The sequence below is a fragment of the Chiroxiphia lanceolata genome, chromosome 1 (assembly GCF_009829145.1).
Source record: "Chiroxiphia lanceolata isolate bChiLan1 chromosome 1, bChiLan1.pri, whole genome shotgun sequence".
In the NCBI taxonomy this organism is placed as follows: Eukaryota; Metazoa; Chordata; class Aves; order Passeriformes; family Pipridae; genus Chiroxiphia; species Chiroxiphia lanceolata.
In genome coordinates, this window is record NC_045637.1 from 96,382,062 (window position 1) to 96,403,239 (window position 21,178).

The 21,178-nt window shown below is 34.6% G+C and overlaps 1 protein-coding gene across 1 annotated transcript in view; it reads left to right on the forward strand.

Annotated features, from left to right (window-relative positions):
* Positions 1–21,178, forward strand: part of ATP9B (ATPase phospholipid transporting 9B (putative)) — a 156,606-nt gene that overhangs the window by 25,995 nt on the left and 109,433 nt on the right. The window contains exons 4-6 of the mRNA XM_032684665.1: positions 3,134–3,247; positions 7,045–7,153; positions 14,318–14,376. Coding sequence (XP_032540556.1) covers positions 3,134–3,247; positions 7,045–7,153; positions 14,318–14,376 — 282 coding nt within the window. The remainder of the gene's footprint in view (positions 1–3,133; positions 3,248–7,044; positions 7,154–14,317; positions 14,377–21,178) is intronic.

Genomic DNA, 21,178 nt, shown 5'->3' on the forward strand with positions numbered 1-21,178 from the left:
TGTTCTTTTTTTATCTTTTAAAAATCTTGCTTTTACAGTATAGGCAGAATCAGCCTTTTAATTTGGTGGTAGTATTTAAAAACTCAGTACTAACTTCAGAATTAAGTGACATCCTAAATATAAAGCCCAATAGTTGGTGAAAATTAAATGTTTTCTAATTTTAATTTTAGATATAAGTTAAGATTTTTCATTGATTAGAATACTGTGTAGCTATCTCTTTTTTCACGTTTTTCTACTAAAAGTAATTTGTAGGAAACATCATTTTATTGGTTCCAAACCTGTAAATATAACTAAGTCATAAATATTGACTCCAGTGATCTACTCTGGTTTACCTTTTCATAATGTGAAGTTTTCTCTTATATCTTTTTTTAACATTGCATCTGGCAATGGGTAATATTCAATGATTTCATATCCAAATACAAACTTAAAATAATGTTTAGATTAACAGAATTTTATTTACTGGCTAAAAGAGCTGTAATATTTCCAAATTGTCATTTAATTTCTGGATATTTATACAAAATACTTTCTGCTGCTACCTTTACACCAGTCAATTAAGTTTCTGTTTATGATTTCATATGTATCTTGATACACCTGCTTAGGAAATTTTGTGAGAATTTCCATTAAAATTATCTCCTGTGAAGGGAAGGTTTTGAAGGTACCTCTCCTGAACTTCAAAGCAGTAGTTTTATTAGTTTTATGTAGCTGGAAACTTCTCAATTTGCTTAACTAGACTGAAGTGCTTAGCTTTGTATTGAATGGACTCAGTCAGTGGTCTGCCAGGATTCGGAAGATTTGTAGGAAGGTGTTTTTTAACTCCCACCTTCTGCGAGATGAGTGCTCTTCCTGATCTGTACCTCCCAAAGTACTCTGTGGACTTTTTTTTGGCCTGGTTTATCATATGTTTGTAAACAGTTAAACATACTGCTAGAAATGAGTGTATGAACTTCATGAGTATTAGCATAAGGTACAGGTTCAGTCTGAATTAGTTTCATTTTGGAAGAATGCTTTGACCCTTCCTGCAGCTTCAAATGTGACTTTTTTAGCTTTACAGTTTTGTGGGTAAATTGTGAAATAGGATTCCACACTCTTGAAAAAATCTTAGAGGCTGTTTAGGTAGTCTTTAGTTGAATAGTAATATAGCACTCCTGCAAGAAACTGGTGATTTTGAGGTACTACTACTTTGTTATGCCTGCCAGAAAGACACTTCAAAACGAAGTTTCCTTAATATTGTTTCCTAGGGCATGGGTTTTTCCATAGTTGAGTAATAATGTTGGACTTGTAAGAACAATAAATACCAGTAAAATAACTTCCATTTTTGTGCAGAATTCATTGTAATATTAACTGAATTGTGAGATTAAAAGCTGGAGACAGTCTTTAAATGTGGCTTTTTGATCTATTTTGAATGTCTTTGAAATAATTGATTATCTGTTTTCTCAAGTCTCAACGTTCCAAGTTCAGTAGCCACTTCTCTTAATCCTGCTGGAGGTGCCATGTTACCCTGGCTTACTAAAGAAATATGTGAAGTCTTTGAAGACACAACATTCTATAAAATGAATAATGTTCTTAGCACTGTAATTACAAGTAAAGCAGGCTTGAGAACATATACTTGCTGAAGTGGCACTTTTAATTACCAAAGGATTCCCTGCATCTGTCGTTCCTTTGGAATATGGGACAGTGTATTCTGTGGTGACTTTATTGTGGCTTCACTTAAAACTTGGACAATTAACTTTGAGTTCAGACCAAACCTTCAGTTTATTTAGAAATATACTTATGTACCTATATTTTTTGCAAAATAATCTTTTGAGAAATTTAATGCTGAGCATTTGAGCATTTCTAAATTACTTCAAAAGCTCATGTTATTCTGTTACAAACTTTTTGTAGTTTAAACTTTCTGAAAACTTAAACTGTTGTTTTTGTAAAAAGCTATGGAAACTGAGATTTCCACACAATAGCCATGTGGAAAGAGAGCAGTGCTGCTTACCTTTACTCACTGGGTGTTTTCTGTAGGGTTCATTTTATTCTCCTGAACAACATTTATTCTTGAACATTAAATAGTTACACTATTTTTAAGAATAGCTTGGAAATGGTAATATGGAAGGAGTGCCTCTGACTTGATGGCAGCTTTTGTCCCTTTGAGAACCAAAGGACTTCAGAAGGAAGGCAAACGAGTTTTAGAGCTTCCACTCCTGCAAGAGGAGAAACTTCAGTGGTTGTGCTGAGGAGAGAGCGTGCTGAGGGAATGCTGCGAATAAAAGTGATGAGGAGTTCATGTACATGGTTTTCTGTATGTGCTGCAGACAGGGATGAAGCTTTAGGGTGCTCTCACAGTGATGCAAAGCAGCATGGTACAGCCTACTCAGTTTTGTTACTCTGTAGAAGGTTCAAATGCCAAAGACTAGGATAATATTTTTGTAAATGGTTTCTGATTTTTTTGATGCCGATAATTTTTTTTTTTTTAGATATTACTTTTATTTAAGGCCAGGATATGAAAATTTTAAGACAAAAAGATGTTGTACAACAGATAAAAGAGAATTTAAGTATTGCTACCTTAGGAAAAATTAAGATTTAATGCTGTATTTTTAGGAAAAGAAGTTTTAGCAGTTAAAAAAACCCCTTAATTTAAGCAGTGAAAGTTCAGATACAAACTTATTTTGCTTTTTTTGTATTGATACTATATAAAAAAGAAAATTTTCAAAACCTTTTGACTAATAAACATAAAGGTAACTATTGTGGATGTAAAATTATTGCAAGATGCTTCTGCAAATACAAATTAATGCAAATATGAAATTATGTTTACTGTTAAAATTTTAAGTAAATATTTGCAAAGTGATCTTGATACATAGTCCAGTTTTCAAAATACCCAAAATGTAGCAAATTGTTTTTTCAGAGTGAAAAGAGGCAATAATATCACAGTATTTTCTCTCAACAAAAATAACAATACTATATTAAAATAGCATAGTGCATATAGTAGTGTGTGATGATATATAACATATTGTGCTATATAGGCACTATAATATTGGCATCTATAATAGCATGACATATAATGGTTTTATATTTACTATCATGAAAAAAATGTATTTTTATTGTGGGTACAAATTTTAGAGCATTTATCTATTTTTCTTTTTCATTTTAGGTTTTATATGAACAGTTCAAGTTTTTCTTGAATCTCTATTTCCTCGTCGTGTCCTGCTCACAGTTTGTACCAGCACTGAAAATAGGCTACCTGTACACGTACTGGGCTCCTCTGGTAAACAGAAAAATACTATTAACTAGAAGTTTTGGGTTTTTTTTAATTTCAGATGAAAGGTTCGTGTCTAGATACATTTCATAAATTTGCAGCTGGAAAACTGCATTGATCAAAGAACATAACAGAAGTAAAGTGCTTATTTGAAATGATGGTATTTTACATCAGATACTCCAGAAGCTGTTGTTTGATAGCCTTCCCTTCCCCTTGCCTACCACTCTCCTGCCCCACAGACTGGAGGTCGTTTTTTAACCATCTAGTGTGAGCAAGTAGTGCTCCCTTCTGGCTGCTGGTCACTTGGGAGTTTCTTTAAAAAAAAAAACAAAAAAACCCAAAAAACCCAAAACCAAATCAAACAAACAAAAAAAACACCAACCAAAAAAAACCCACAAAAAAACCAACCCCCCAACAAAAACAAACAAACAAACCCACCCCCCCAAAACAAACAAACAAAAACAACACCCAAAAAACCCCAACCCAAACCAAAACAAACAAAAAACAAAAAACCCAAATAAACAATAAAACAAAAAAAAAAAAAAAGAGAAAAAAGCTCCAGCTACTAGAGAAACTTAATGGACATCACAGGTAATTTTTGTGTTAAGTTCTTTCGGTTTATCATTATTTGTTCACTATTTCGTGCTTTCAGACTAGGTCAGAATTGTGAGCATAAATTTTTTGCATTCCTTCTGTACCCATTTTGATCACAACCTTTTCTTACAAAAATTGAGATGAAATATTTTAAACCACGAATAAAACAGGAGGAAATAATGTCTTTAAGTTACTAATTAAACACACTTTTCCTAAATGATCACCACCCTGCCAGTGACACTGGCTTTCTTTTGATATCTTTTTGTTATTGAGCCCTCTGCAGTATTTTCTTGGGAAAATGTTCAAACCACTGGCTTTGGACTCAGGTTTCCTAAGGTTTGAAAAATGTATTCAGAGGAGACCTTTTTGGTAGTCTGCCAGCTGTATTCCCATGATTTGGAATTCTTTTCTCATTGGTAACCAGATCATTACCTTCTCTTTCATCTTCTTCCTGGTCCCTCCGTACCAGGTTTAAAGGCAGGAGGAACAAATGCCTTATGTTCTAAACTTGTAAAAAAAAGGTATTTTTCAGTAGCGTTTATTCTCAGTGGTATTCAAGGGAACGGTGACATGCTGACTGCTTGAGTAAAGGTCGTTCTTAACAAGTCAATAGAGTAAATATTCTGGATTGATTTCATTGTTTTAATTGTTGTAACATGTGTCCTTTTAAGTATGGATAAATGGAGAGACTGTCCTGGGTGTTCTTCATACCTCTTTCCAGACAACTTTTTGCTTCTGCTCCAACAAAAAAAACACTTTCAAGACAGAAAGCTTGTTCAACAGTGGGATTTCAAATGGATATTTACAAAGGTCTTTGTCACTGACACAGTAAGAAAAGGCAGAAGTCAGCTTTGTCTGGAAGTTGCTCTCTTCACAGTGAAGTACTGTGTAAAGCTCTATACATCAGTAGGGTAGTAAGGAAGAAAAATGCTTGTTTTATTCAAGGATGTTTTGAATTATGTTTCCCAGTTTTCACATACAGTTTGAAAATACCAATATCTCAATGCTAGTGGTGCCACTTTTTGCTTAACTCACTTGTTTCTACTTTAATAGCATTTCTAGTAATGATCAACCTTCAGGTTGAATATAGCTCAGTATCTGTGAAAATATAAAACATTCAAGGCCCACTGGGCTGCTTTTGTTGCTTAACAGATTACTTTGGTTTTCTTTGAAGAGCATGTAACTGCTGATAAATCTTCAGTAATAATCAGAGGAGCAACTGTGACTTGTATTTTTTCTCAAGATTTTAAAGGAAAATTGTTTGCCCTGATACTTAAAACCAGATGAATAGAAATTGACTATTGCTAGTAGAGTTTTGGGTTTTTTTGATGGTGTATGTGGGTTTTCGGGTTGTTTCGGTTTTGTTAGGGTTTTCTTGTCTTTGGTTTATTTGTTTTGGGTTTTTTTTATTTCAACAGCTTTTACAGCAGACATGATACACTTAGATCAGAAGTTCTTAAAACAAGACTATTTTGCTAATTTGTTGTCATTTGCATAGTAGGGAATGCACTTCTCATTTCAACTCCAGCATACAAGGGTTGTAAAGCATACAAGTATGATTGTAAGCAGTATGCTAAAGATATTTACCTGCTTACAGTTAAAGAAGGATGACAGGTTTCTTTTGTAAGACTGGCTTCACAACTTCAGCTCTCCTTTGGAAGAGTATCAAGTTCCTTTGAGCAAATGAGCAAAAAGGGAGGTTTCTTTCTAAAATTGTTCCTTGTACTCATGGTCAGCTGTACTCAGCTGCTCAGCAAGGTACAGGGACTGCCGGGGAAAATTCTTATACTAAAAGAAATATCACACATGTGTAGCTCTTGCATATTAACACCTTACATTCTGTGTTTCGGTTACTGTCTAGTTAACAAGATATGTGCAAATGGCTAATAATACACTTGAGGGTGCTTCAGGAGTGCCCTTTTTTTGTGCTGCTAGAATATCTATACTGACAAAGCATGTGAAAATGCTGCTGCCAGAAGAGGGGAAAATCTGACTGCTCATTCATTTATGCCCTAGGAGCGAAAAGGAACGCATTTTGCATAGGCTCTTTTGCGTTCTATGTAGTTGTAATGCAATTCGTACCTAACAGAAACCTCAACAAACAAGAAGGGTTTGACTATAAGGTCACAACAGAGTAAGCCTTGGAACTTTGGTCTGGAACTCTATAACAGCCCTAAAATCCCCAGGAGGATTTTAGTCAACATTCCTTTAGGAAAGCTCTACGCCTTCACTCCTTTCGTATTGCTGGGAGGTTAGAGTAAGGTTGGCATACTGTTAGACTTCTGCAAGAAAAGTCTAATGGCATAAATTTTCTTCTGTAAAGTATCAGTGTGTGTCTAAAGCTATATAGATAATCTAGAACCTTATCTGTTAGTGGATTTATCAATATTTGAATTTTTTTTAGCCATCTTACTTAAAATAATGCTAAGATCACTGTACTATTGAAAATTTTAGTTCTCTTTCTCTGATAGAGAAAAACTGAAGTGCTCAGTCTAAGGCAGGAGACACAAACTGAGAAGGTTTAGAGAGGGCGAGAGGAAAGTTATGTGCTTATCCCTGAACTGTTATATATTCTTTTTAACTTACCATCCTTTGTGGCCAGAGATCGTCATAGTTGAGTGAAGCACTTTGTACGCTTCAGCTGAAGCTGCAGTGGCACTGTCCTGTGAAAGGAGCAGCCAAAGCATTTAGACACTTAGTTTTTCAGAACAAACACCCTTTTTCTTTGTCAATGTTTGTGATGTATTGCCAAGTAACTTCATTTAAGGTGGCAAAATAAACTAGCCACCCATTTATCTTTTTCTGTCTGTTAGGAAAAAGGCAATTTTTCAACATTAGAACTGGAGGCTTTTTAAATATTTTTGGTAAGGCCCTAAAATTTGTGGGAGATAGGGAAATATGCTTATTGAACTTATAAAGGCTGTCTTTAACTCATCCAAACCTTTTTCATTTTTTACATTTCAAAATACTGTCTTAATTATGTGTATTTGGGAGATGTAGTTACTCTAATTATATTTGTACAATGTGCAAGTATGATATTTTTTTTTCCTGGTGTAAACAAAGATATTATTTTAACAAATGGAAAAAAACACATCCAAATTAAAAATAAGCAAATATTCTAAACACACGTTTTTACTCTGCATGGTGTTCGTACTTGTCTGTTTCTGTTCTGACACTGAAAATTCTGAATTGCATATTTGTATCTTTAACAGGGATTCGTTTTGACGGTCACAGTGGTGCGGGAAGCTGTTGATGAATTTCGACGTTACAAAAGAGACAAAGAAATGAACTCACAGTTATACAGCAAGCTGACAGTACGAGGTTAGCAAAACCATTTGTGTAAATCCTTAAAATATCTCATCTTTTTCTTATATGTCCATTTGCAGACTTTCAGTTCAAAGAAATGTCTCAAGCATCAGTATTCATAATGAAACTGATACTCAAGTAAATGAAGTATGTGATTTCCCTTTGATGAATATGGTTGTTAAGCTTAATCTTTTTAAGAAGTTTTATAAATATTTTGTTGTTTATAAAAGAAAAGTGTATGTATATAATTGTATATATTTTTGAAGAATTCTGCTGTTTAGCACCCTTACTTCAAAGTGCAGTTCTCTTCTGAAATTTATATTGAACAGTAACTCAACAACATTGTCAACTATGTATCAGGTGTATTTAGTAAATAAGGGATCAGTAAATAATTAAGCTAATTTTCACTAAAATTCACTAGAACCTTTCAAATTTGGTGGATAAATTCATGTTTGAGAAAAGGAAGATGTATTGTGAATCATCTTCAGTATCAAAAATATTGATTCAATTTTTGCATATAATTTGAAATCTACTTGATCATGCAGAATCAAGAACAGACAGTTTTCTTTGTAGAAATTAATAAAAGGAGAAATCAGTTAAGACTCTTTTCTTTTAATGAACTTTGAATCCCATGTTGACAATGATTTGTGATCCTTGAACTAACAGTGTTTGAGTTGTGTCCAGTTTTAAGAGTGAAAACGTTATTGCTGTCACCACTCAAAATTCAGTTGTACTACACATTGCCACAAACCCATATATAAAATCATGAATAGGTGACTGCACCTTTTTCTTAAAATAGGATTCTTTCATAAAAAGGCATTCTGAAACTGAAAGATATCATTTTGAGACAAAAACTGGGATTTCTTACTGTGATAAAATTAGACTAAAATTTTGTAAAATTAAGGAAGTCAAATACTATGCTTCCATAAACTATATTTATAAATGACTTTCAGTATAATTACCTAACTTTTAATATTAGTAATATTCTTCATGTGGAAAAATTTGGTTAGGCTTACTATAGTAACCTACAAGTTAGTGGTTTGGAGAAAGAAGACTTTGTTACTTGTGAATGAACAAACTTGATACTGATTTAATTAAAAGCCTGAAAATTGATGCCACTCTGAAGAGTCACTTTTCAGAGTGGAACTGCACTTTATACTAACTTTTTTTTTTTTCCTAGTCATTTTATGGCTTGTGTAGGTTTTACAGTCTTTGATTTGAAATTGTTCTTTTTTTCCATTTCAAAGAGAGAAACTACCATAGAGAGGTTAAGCAGGTTGCCCTTGTTCAAATTGGACAGTAGGAAAACTTTAAATTAACAAGATTAAGTGTTACCCTTAATTTAATCACTTCCGGTTAGTTGTTTTGCAAAATTGTATGTTTACTAAAGGGAAATAAACATATTTGTCGCAATAGAAGTTAGCGGGATCTGAATTGTGATTAGGTACTTGAGTAAATATAGTGTGGGTAGGCTGATTTGTAGGCTAAAATCTTCTTATGCAGAGTTGCAGTAGATGAAAATTGGGAAGTCTGTCACTACCTAACAGGGTTAACTTTCTCTTGGAGTCTTTCTTAGCTGTGAGAAATGCTGAACAGGTAAAACATATGAATGCTGACTTAGGACTTGCATGTTGCTAGTGTAAGAAGTACCAGCTTTTGAAGATAAGGGGGTTCACATTAGTGACTCTTGAAGACATAGCATTTCTTTTTAGTAATTGGAGAACTTGAATATATGTTTGTTCTAATCAGTAAGTCTTAATTATTTTTTTATAATAATGAACTGTTCTGATCAGGAAATCAAGGGAGAATGGGACATCTCTATTAAATGTTACTTATTTGTACTTGAACAGCAATTGGCCAGATTAATATCCATAGACTAATTCTGATCCATGAGATATCCGGTATTATGCAGTTCTCTTATTTTTCACGTAACATGGAAAAGCTCAGTCACCCCTTGGTGAATTTGCTATGTATAACTTTGCATTTGTCAAGTAGGTGGACTGCTACACGTGAAATTTGAATAGTTTCTGCTTTTTCAAGCCCTTATGGCAAGTGATGGAACATGCAAATCAGTAAATGCATTGAATTTTTTTTAGTGAGCAAATCAATGAAGTGTACCCCTGTCCATCTCTGTCATGTGATTCCTTTCCCTTGTATACTTGGTTATGGTACCAAATATCTTAAAGTGTTCAGTGTATATGATGCATTCTGCTGTTTTAATCTTATTGAGATGCTTGGTGCAAAATCTACTTTCCTTTTCTACATATCAAAGTCTACAGATTGCTAATAGGTAGTTTCCAGTCAGCATGCAAGTTTAACTTGGAGGGAAGAAGAATATTTGCCTGTAGAATTGAAATTACCTGACTGTTGAAGATTCTGTGAATTTAATTGCCTTTTTCTGCTTCAGAGTGGTTCACCTCTCTGTCCTTTTGTAGAGCAGAAACTGCAATGGAAAAAATTTTAGACCTATGCATGCAGGTTTGGGAGGACTTCTGTTTTGCTTTCTTAAGGAACCATTATACATTTGGGACAGTTTCTTGTCTGGTATACTTAGGTATGACCAGCTAAGTGCCTCTGAAAAGACTCTGCTACTCTGCAGAGGAATCACCTCAAGTTTATGAATAGGCTATTATCTCTTTCATTAACCTGTGAAGAACCAATTGGCTAATAAAATTGTAAAGCAATTTTTTTTCCCTTCCCATTCTTGAAGTTGGCAGTCCTGCCCTGAGCCTTTCATAGTTAGATTTCTCTGTGCAGTGTTACTGAAGTTTCTAAGAAATAAAAAAGATCAAGAAGAAAACAACTATAATAGTCTTAACAACAAGTGGCAGAAGAGGCAGAAGTGGCCTGCATTTGTCACTTTATCTCAAGATTTTTAACATGCTGCAGAACTCTCACTTTGCAACTTGCGAAGCAAAAGAAAAATTGAATGACAGGAGAGATGAGTTTAATGAACTAATTCCATCCAGGCTTCAAATGTGAAAGACTTATGTCTTTGCAGTATTCTTAAAGGATGTTAAGGCATGAAGTTGAAAGCATATATTTAAAACTGTGAAATTGAGAAAATATCAATAACTGCTATGCAAGAGAAAGATGTATGAAAGCTACTATGTTTCCTTTCAAATTGGAGAATTGAGAAGACTGTTTTGGAGAGCTACAGTGATTTGAATATTTTTTTAAATTATTATTATTATTTTAAATTTTTTTTAGAACTTCAGCTCTCCAAGAACAGGTTATCCTTCTGCTTTTTAAAAAACCAGTTCATTAAAAAAAACCAAACAACATTATATCTGAATCTAAAGGTACAACATTACATCTTTATTGCTTGCCATATTTCAGACTCCTGATGACTTAATTCCTGGTATTCAGACCATTTGGAAACAGATGTGTTTTTAAAGAATTGTATCAACTTGATCTAACTGATTAGAGGAGCAGTAACAACAACAGAAACGGAATTTGAAATTTTAACGTAAGAAAGAATTTTAAAAGGAGGCCAAAAGAGAGGAAAAGTCAAGGGGGCTGTTCTTCCACATTTTTGCAGCATTGAGGAGATTGGATAAGAAGGAATGAAGGTTGTGCATTTCACCTTCACAAGAGGAGACAGGACACAGGATCTCTCTAGAGTTTTTACATTGGTAATTAAAGACTAATCTGAGTTCTGTATGAGTTTGAAAGAAGGACCTAAGGACAGCACTTGCTCTGAAAGATCAGTATCCTCACCCTGGACTTGCTGTAGCTTTAAGCTTCCCCTCACTGCCTGCCTGCTCGTTCCTCCTCCAGCTCCCCATCATATTATGTGTACTGTAATTATGCTGACAATTTAGGCTAATAGATACCAGGCAAAACTTTCATATGTTTCTTGACTTTACTAGTGTCTTTCAAGAGTTTTGTATTTTAGGGTTAGACACAAGCTGTATTACCAACTCCACCGGCAGTACTTCAGACGGTATTTAAAGTATCATGGGTAAGATGTAATAGCAACTTAAAAATAATTTGAAAATCCTGTTTTCAGAAGTGGCTGTTCTTTCATGAGTGGCACTTGTGTAGTGGAGAGACTTTATTAATAACAAGAAGTAAAGTTTATAGCCACATTTTGTTTACTTCATTTCGTAATTTTTTGTGTGAAGTACTTGTTAGCACATATGAGGTATTTATTAGTTTCTCAGATCATTGCAGTTCATTGAAATGGCTTTATCTTGAGAACATAATGAATTACTACAGACACATTTCAGTGTTCCAGTTCTGCATAATTCTATATGTTGCTGTAGGCGAAAGCCTTGCGCCTCAGTGGACTATAAAGTCTGGATGCGCAGCCACTTCTGACAGCTTTGGACTTTTTATTGGTAATTGCACAGATGGTGAAGTGTGTTTTGCTACAGAGATGTTTTTAGAGAAAAAATAGTTTGCAAAAATAATTTATGCAGTGAATAACATTCAGTGTCTTATTTCTCCAAATGCAGCTTCACTAAGATGTACTATTGCATTATTTTAATGTTCTCTGAAATGGTATCTCATGAGTCTTATTTTTGCTAGTCTAAAAGAAAGTGTTATGTGTTGAGTTTTCAGAATTTTAAGCCACTTTTTTAATTACTACCACATTTTGCCATTTAGTTTTTAATGGAATATGTCCTGCCATTCAAACTCATTGTAGAATTGTCTTGTATGTCACAGGCCACTTCCTTGTGTGTGAGGATGCACAGGATGTTTTTAACAAAAGATGTTAGTGTCTAATAAAGACAGCATTCTGTGCTGTTTTACTAAGCCACCTGGAAAACAGTCTAATAAGGAAACTTTTCAATTCATAATGTGAAATTCCTGGAATTGCTAGACTAAGTCCAAACAAAGGTACATGTGAGTTCCTGTTGGTATACTTGACACCCTAAGTCTTTGCTTCATGTCTGCATTACATCATGTTGCAAATGAATGGTCTACCTTCTCTTGTCCTCTGAGGTTTAGTGTCTTTTGGTCTTTACTGTAGATGCTGTTAGAACATGACCGTGGAAAATTGGATTATTTTAGTTGATAAAATTGCTAATAGTTGCATTTGATGAGTAGCTCTGAATGGTTTTGCTCGTACTCGACTGTATAGGTGGTATATATCTGAGACTTGGCACAGTTCATGCTAGGATTTTTGTTGTTGTTATTATTATAATCAGTGGATTGATAAACTAATGAAAATTATTAGGGGAAGAATGGAAAACAATATAAGAAATGCTATCCTTTTAGTAATGCCAACAGACTTAGAAAGCAAAGTAAACATTACAGTATTTCTTTATATGCTATTCACTGCTAGTCAGAACTTGAGAATTTTTAAGGAGAATTCACAGGCTTGTGCAGTTAAGCAGGGGAAATATGTTGATTTTATATCAGACTATTCTTTTAGTGGTTGAGCTTTAGTATTAAGTTACTTTAAATTTAAAAAAAATAAAAATTTGATACCTATGGAAATTAACTTAGTGTCAATGTATCTTGAAACTCTTGTAGATTACTGCTGATGTTCTTGCTACAGCTTTATATACCTTCTGTAGTCTTCTGCTACCCCCTTTACCCTCACACATGTTGATTGAAGACATAATTTGTTTTATATTTGAGCAGAGGAGGAAAAGTGTTTTTGGCAACTAGTGTAAAAGGTCACTATCAATAGCAAAGTCTGGCTTTCAGAAGTAACTTTGCATACAGGGCAAACAAAAATTGTGATTTTCGTGACATTGCACATTTTACAAGTGCAAATGTCATGGAAAGTATATTAAATATTAGCTGTATATCATAGGAATCCATTTATTATTGACTGAATTAAACATAAAATACCTTACTTCAGCATGAAATGCAATTTTAAAGAGCAAGTACTGAAAAAAATTCCTCATATTATGAATCTTGCTACCTTTTAATCAACATACATGTAAGTTTATGGAATTCTTTGAGGTTAACTACCTGGTCTGTCTTTATTGAGAGTTGCGATGAAAAGGGCTCATGGATTTGGAGCCTGACTTAGGGGGTTTTTTGATACTATATAACTTTGAGAGATGATGGTGCATTGACAAATCTACTGCTTGTGGTATTTTTGATTGAACTTCAAGCTGGTTGCTGCTCCTTCTGTGCTTTTGTGGGTTTTCTGTTTTAATTCATTCAGTTTGATTTTCATTTAGACCTCTACCACTGTACCATATTTTGACATACTTGCCATCGATACCTGCTGATCACATACCTGCTGATGGAAATCATGATAGTGTTTCTGTTGAGAAAGGATCATACTTGTGGGGCTGTGTTTCAGGTCGTCAGGCTATATAAATATGCATCTGTTTATATACTGAGGGTTTTTTGGGTCTTGGTTGTTTTTAACTCAGAGAAGCAACTTTATTCTGGAACTGTGGCAAGGACTTGGGATTAGAACTCCTGAATTCTAATGAGATCAACAATAACATACTTTGGGCAGTTGCTTAACCTCTCTGTCTCAGTTTTTCAGTCTGTCAAATAGAAATGTTAACTTTACAGTCTTACAAATATTAATACCCTACAGAACATATAGAAATTAAATTGGAAAATGTGCTGTGTAGATTTTTGAACAGCAGTTACTGAATGGGCTGCTTTAGAGAATGAAAAAATCAGCTTTTGAAATTTTAGGTTTTTGAAATTAAATCTTCAGGCATTTCTTTTGACTTCAGAGAAATTTACCTCTTTTCTACTGTAATTGCCAATAAGTGTCAGGTGGTGCCAATTACATCAGTAACTTTAGTGGTCAAGAAAACCTACCTGTTGGGCTGTGAATAACAATTCATGCATGTGAGACTGCTCCATGACTGTAAGCTTAACAACTCTTGACTTGTCAGACGCAGTAGTGCTGTTTAGTAGGTGATGTGAAAGATTCCTGTTTCCAATTTATAACTGTTACTGATACTATAGGTCAGACTTGAGCATCTTCCATACATTTGTTTTTCCTCTAATACTTCTACAATACCTAATTGCTTACAAAAGTAGAATTTTTTAACCAGTGAGTTATTTATTCAAACAGATGAAAGCTATTTATTAACGTGTTCAGCAAAAATCTGTTTTGTAAAAATTGTAACATTTTCACCAAACAATACCATCTTCAAATAATTTGTGCATTCTGGGATTTATATTCTTATTTGTTATTAATGTCTGCCTAAGTTGATTACATTTCTTCTTTTTTTTTTTTTTAAGGTAAAGTGCAAGTTAAGAGTTCAGACATACAAGTTGGAGACCTCATCATAGTGGAAAAGGTTGATACTTTTAAAATATATTTTAAAGCCTAAAGATTATTAACATGCTAATTATCTTCTGAAGAAAAGTGTATCAAGGTACTTATCTGTGGAGTATTAACTAGATAGTGTTTCAGTTCAAGTCTTATTTGAGAATCCTCAAGGAAATCTATTTTAGAATTAATTATAAGCTTAATTAAATGTACCCATTTATATTTTATGAATATAAATATATTTTATGAATATAAATATATTATATGCTTAAATCTATCTTGTGAAGGGAATACAATTACAGAATTAAATTCCCTGACTTGCTGTGCTGAATGTTTTGTCTGATTACTGGTACCTTCCATCTGATGCTCAAATCAGTGTTTTTCTGTCTGAAACCTTCAAGGATAAGCTTTATTTATGTGTATGTATTTATATATATATATATGTATATATATATATATAAAATGTTTGTATTACCTAATCATAGTATGTATCTAGCTATATATATATAATTAAGTAATAAGAAAGTTTATATATTTTAAAAAGGGAGAAAAAGCTTTTCAGTTTGATTGCAAATGGTGAGTGAGAGCTGTGAATTCTTTTTCACTCTATGTTAACATGACAATAAAGACTGTTGCTTATTTCAGTTGCCTTTCTGGGCTACTAAGAGGTTATTGTGACCTTAGAATTCAGAGGTAACTATTTTTACTTACATTAATTCTGGAAAGGTGATGACTTACTTTCTGTGTGCCATCAAGTAATTCTCATCACACTTTCTGTTAGAGAGCTAGTCCTTGGAGATGCTGGAAGGAGGCACCTTGAAGCTTGTATCTGCTTTTGCTTGTTTTGGAAAGCTTCTGTTTCCTTTGTTTCTTCTGTAGTCTAAAGAAAGAAGAATACACCCAGCTCTCATTTGGTTTGCTGCTCTCGGCTTAAAATATATATTTTTTCCATGTTAGTTTGCATTATTTCTTGCTCTTTTTAGCTTTCCTTTTGTCTGTTCTGTGTACCTTATATCTTTTGGGACCTGTCTGGGCAGCATATACTAGCATCCACAAGTTAGGCACTAATATGTCTGGCCTTCACGTCTATTTTGCCTTACCCCTTGCTATCTTAGAGTGCAGTGGAATCAGCTTGCAGGGGCTTGCTTGCACCTATTCCAGATTTTTCTAGGAGATTGAGAATTAGATATTTGTTTTGATTTTTATTAGGGAGCTTTTTTGGGCCTCTTTAGTCTCTATACCTGAAATTAATTATTATAGAATGTAGAGGTAATCTGCCTTCCCCAAAATTTACTGAGATCCATCTGTCTGTTAGATTATACTAGAATTTGAAAAACTTGAGTTACTTTGGAGATCAATCTGTCATTATCATCTATTGTATGAGGGTCATTATCATCTATTTCAGAATTGTTTGAAGTAGCTTAGAGCTCATATATTGTGAGTACCTGAAGTTTCTAATAAAAAAAAAAAGTAATGTTTAAGGATGTAGGGAAATAATGAGTAGTGTTCTTTTTGATGGAAGATTTTCCTTGGGTATCTCCATAAGATGCATGTAATTGTTTGAATGTTGTATTTCAGCTACAAACTCCTTACTGTCCCAGCAGAGCAGCTTTTTTTTTTTTCTTTTGAGCTATCTGGGGGTGCTTTCAGACTAATGAATTTGAATGTTTTCTGGTTCTTTTGAGAAGTGTATTTTGTTGCAGCAAGCAGTTTTCAATTTCAGAGTATGACTCTTGAGCCAAAGAACCACTCAGGAGTGAAATGTTCAATTGCTCACTCTAATGGCAGAGGAACAAGTTAACATTGTATTTGACTGGTAGATGCATCAACAGTATTTCTGCGGTGAAATTAATGACTCATTTGAGCTGAAGATCCATATGTTAACTGCATCACAAATACTAACAACTTAAGTGAAAGGCTTTTCTAGATTTAAACCTTGAATATCCTCTGATTATTGTCTTTTTTAAAATAGTTCTAATTAATTTCAAAGTATCTCTTAAGTGACTGTAATGTGCTTAAAACAGTTTAGTTTCAAGTAATATATCTGTTGTTCCAACTGAATATTTTGAAGTGCACTATTACTAGGGCAGAAAGAAGCCTGAATAGATGAAAATATTGCCTGTTTCTTAAAAGCTAAAAGACATTTGTATATGGAAGCTGAAAAATGGTCCCCTGCCTTGAACAGGCAAGCTATATCTAGATGTTCTCCTTGTTTTGTGTTAAGACAGATTTTCAGTTTCCAGTGGGAGCACAGATATGCGGACTGATCCTAAATAACACAACTGAAGGGAGGAGTTGATGGGTTCAGATATTGTTATTTAGACACTGTAGCGTATTGACAGTTAAGAATATGTTTTGGAGGTATGAAGAGTATATAAAACTTAACACTTTTAGTTAATAATAATTACACATTTATGTAACAACCTTAATAGTAACAACACATAGTAGTGTTTAAAAACATGCAGAACTATAATGCTTTATCTTAAAACCTTGAGAGTTTTTCTTGGAGCTGTAAGGGGACACAATCGGGTTTTTCTTAATCTCTGGTGTAAAATGAAGTTAATCCAGTATTTGCAAGGATTGCAGCTAATGCTAGCATGCAGTATTGCACAGCATGTAGATCCAGGAAGACAATTGGGAAGTCCCTCTTCCATTTATAACTCAGAAGCAAGCGGGAATATTTTAGTCAATGAGAAAAGTAGACGGTTCATTGCATGACATGAGGAGAAAGGACAGTAAATGTAAAATTCTGAGGGACTGTAGGTATTGGCAATTAAGGGCAACTGGAAGACTGACTAGGGAACTAGAAAAGCTTATGTAAATAACAATTTCATGATAATAATGTGCAAAAAATGCAAAAGAAATTTGAAAGCTATTAGAAGCCATATTTTTCAAGTGAATATTGCAGCCTGTGCTGCAGGGAAGTATAGGTGTGTTTATGGGTCTTGTTTGCCAATCTGGCTAGTATTCCTGGATGACGTAGAGTTGCTCATGGGAACCCAGCAGCGGAGGAGGCACTTACCTTATGTTGACCATTGTCTTGCTGTAGTCTTGCTGTAGTTAGATCTCTAGGACAGAATCTGTAAGTCTGCAAACAGTGAGATAAATGGAAGCCCTCCTTTTCTGGAGCTCTGTTTCTGCCTGAATTTGAGCAAAACAAAGTATTCAAGTCATTTTTGTGACTTATATATTCAAATTTCAGTACATATCAATAAACATTTCCAGCTTCATCTCCATGGTAATTGAGATTACGTAGTTTCTTCATGGGTTTCTGAGTGCTTGAAGTTATATGTGTTGTCATTTTAACTTGTTCTGCTTTGATAAATATGACATGAGAGGGCTAACATGATTGACATATTGCTGCTGTTTGTCTGTGACAATGTACAACAGAATTTCATTTTCTCCATAATGAGATGTTAAAGGTTTTTGTAGCATACTTGCCATCTGTTTCTGTGTAGTCACTCTTTTATAGAGACTAGGTATGTCTTTGCAGGAGTATCTTTGCTCTTCAGTGTCAGCAGTAATAATGACAATATTTTTTGCTATCTACTACTCCTGCAGTATCTTTCTGCCCACTTCCAAAATATGGAAAACCTGATGAAAAACAAGATGTCAGTTTTAAATACTTTAAAGACAAACCGGTCTCTAGCCTTCACTACATAGTAGGATACATTCAGATACATTTTTGCAGAAAAGCTTACATTATTTTACAGGAAAGAAAAAGGAGCAGAGAGAACATGAAAGGAGGCAAAAGTCAATGTGCATTTTTTCTGTTAAAATAAGAAAATATTCACATGACTAGTTGAATAGCAGTCTATCGTGGAGGCAGTGGGGGAAGGAGTTGCTGATCTCTCTCTGGTGATCAGTGAGGAAGTGGAATCACAAGGACATGTAGTGACAGTACAAGGGGTAATGGCTTTAAACTGAAAGAGGGTCTGTTTAGCTTAGACAGTACCCAGAAATTCTTCACTATGAAGGTGGTGAGGCACTGGAACAGGTTGCCCAGAGCAGCTGTGGATGACCTGTCTCTGGAAGTGTTCAAGGCTATGTTGGATAGGGCTCTGAGTAACCTGGTCTAGTGAAAGCTGTCCCTGTCCATGGCAGAGGATTTGGAACTAGGTGATTTTTAAGGTCCCTTCCAACCCAAACCATTCTGATTCTTTGAATGAAGCTGTGTCAGGGAAAATTCTGGGAAAAGACTCTTCACTGAGGGGCTGGTTGATCACTGGAACAGGCTCCCTGGGGTGGTCATGGCCCCAAGCCTGTCCAAGTTCAAGAAGTGCCTGGATTATGCTCTTAGTCAAATGATTTAGTCTTAGGTAGTCCCCAAACGAGCAGGGAGTGGACTCTGTGATCCATATGGGTCGGGTCCCTTCCAACTTGAGCTATTCTATGATTCTGCCCAATTTTGTCAGGCATAAAGTACCTGAATCTTTAATAGCATGTACCAGGTGACTGTTTCATTTACTGAATGGGAAACATGTCCTCTGGAAGCTGGTAATGACTATAGAAACTTGATGTCTCATTCGTATTATTAGAATTTCTGTTTAATTTGGTATTAGATCAGTTGACTGTTACTTTGTAAAATTTTTGAATGTTGGTCAAGTGTTTTAGCTTGTTTACAAGTAACTGGAAGTTTGTAGGCATGAAGTCAGTAACCTGAAACTTGCGTAATGGATTTATGTCAGAGCTGGCAGGGAAGCTGCAAAAATGTATAGCTAATCTATATGAAGACTGGATATCTGTTTAATTGTTATTGTCATTTAAGGACAGAATTATTTAATTTTTCAAGTTGCCCTTTTCCTTTTCCTCCTTTTTCATCTAATAGGTGCATAATAATATAGTTTAAGGTTAATGTTTTTACCGCAGCTTTTTCTGTGTATAATTATTATGTGTTATGAGGCAAGATGCAAAAAATTGCTGTACTAGTTGCAGATGAGCAACGTCTTCAAGGTGAATACTGCTGGCATACAGACAAGCACATGAATTTTATTTTTATTGTAAAAGCACAAAGAGTTAAAATGGAAATTGCTGCAAATCAGGAAGCATTCGTGCATGGAAATGCATAATTTTAAGGTATGCAGAGGGTTTTTTGCTACCTACATAAGATTTTTAGGTAAACTAGAATGTGCATCTATTCTCTAGTGTTTCCCAAATGGCTTGTTTTCCAGGCATCATTTTTGCTTATGATGGTACCATCTCTGTGTGGCCCCTTGTGCCCCCTCTCTACTGAAGTGCCCATAGTGGATACAGTTATAGTTGCTTCCAGTCCCATTTCTCAGTTGATGTCCTCGAGAGTATGTTGCAGGGAGTGGTAAGAAGTACGTGCCTCCCAGAGAGTTTACATCATCTTATTTTCAAAGCTAAGCCCATATAACACATAGTTTGCCAGTTGACTCTGGCAGATCCATTCAGATCACACTATTCCAAGTGGCACTGTTGTGGCTGCATGCTGATCTTGGGAAGGTTTCTTTGGAGTGATGGAAAACTTTGCCTATAGTATCCAGGATGTTTCGATTAGAAATATATTGCTGTGTGACTGAAGCAAATGTTAGAGTTCAGCATTACATACAGGGAAGAAGCATCAGCTTCAGTGCTGTTGTCTGTTGTAAATACATATTTATTCTCCATTGTGAGTGAGACTGAATTTTTTCGCGCTCTGAACTGATTTTTATGGATAGTCAGGCATAATATTTTGGAGGTCCCACACAGAGTGTCATACCAAGCAGTGTTTATTTATCTGGACGGATGTATTTTGAGCTGTTTTATTGGAGGGAACTGGGAGTGTATGTATTTCAAATATTTTTCTTTGGCTTGGAGTGATGAAAGCAAAGTGCAGCTTCCAGTTAAAGTAAAACGTGGAGGGTTAAAAATAAAAAAAATACATATCTGGTTTCGAATGAAAGCAGTTTGAGAATGCTGGGTTTCTTTCCGTTTATAGCAGTGTTGTGTCCTTAATTGTTGAGATGGAGGACTGGTTGACTCAAATAAGCAAAAAATACCCCCCTTCTTCTACAAACTTTTTTGGATGTTTCCTAATGCTGTGGTTTGGGCTTTTCCTGGGATAAGAGCTTTCAGGGCTGCTCCATGCTGAATGCACTTGCATTTCATGTAAATATAATTTTGAACCCATTATGTTTTTCTTTGATAGTTGTGTCTTTGTAACAATTCATGCCTTCTACTCTGATTCAGTGAATCAAGGTATTGTGATTAGGATTATCCTTATAAAATTTACAGTATGTGAGATACTCCAGTGCTTAATGCCTTCAGCTCTTCAGGTTAGCTTGACCTCATCTGCATTGCTGTTTCTTCTATACAAAATAATTAACCAGTTTTCTGTAGCTGGTAGTTAATGCTCAAAATACAGCTACAATTGAATTATTATTGCTGTATCAATTTTGCAGTTTGATTATAATTGAAGTGTGACATAGGGAATTATTGAATAGTTTTGAAATGCTCAGATACCAGTTTGAGCCCCTTAATTTTTTATGTTTAGTAAATTTGGTCAGTTTTTTAAGACTGAATTCTGAGGTTCATGTATGCTGTGGTCGGCTTTCTCACTATATATATTTTCTTTTCCACTCAATTAGACAGTAGAGCTCTTAAAAATTAAAAGATGATGACCTCGAGATATGCAGTGGCTTTCAAGGCAATATCAACCAAGTATAAAGGGGAAACCTGAAATTTGTTCTGAAATGGGGGTACTGTCTATATGAAAAATATTTATGCGCTATATCCTCTTAAAAAGTAATCAGAAACAAGTATTAGGAAATATTTTTGTGCATGAAACTTGTAATGCCATTGCTAATAATCAACTGAGATTTCTTAAA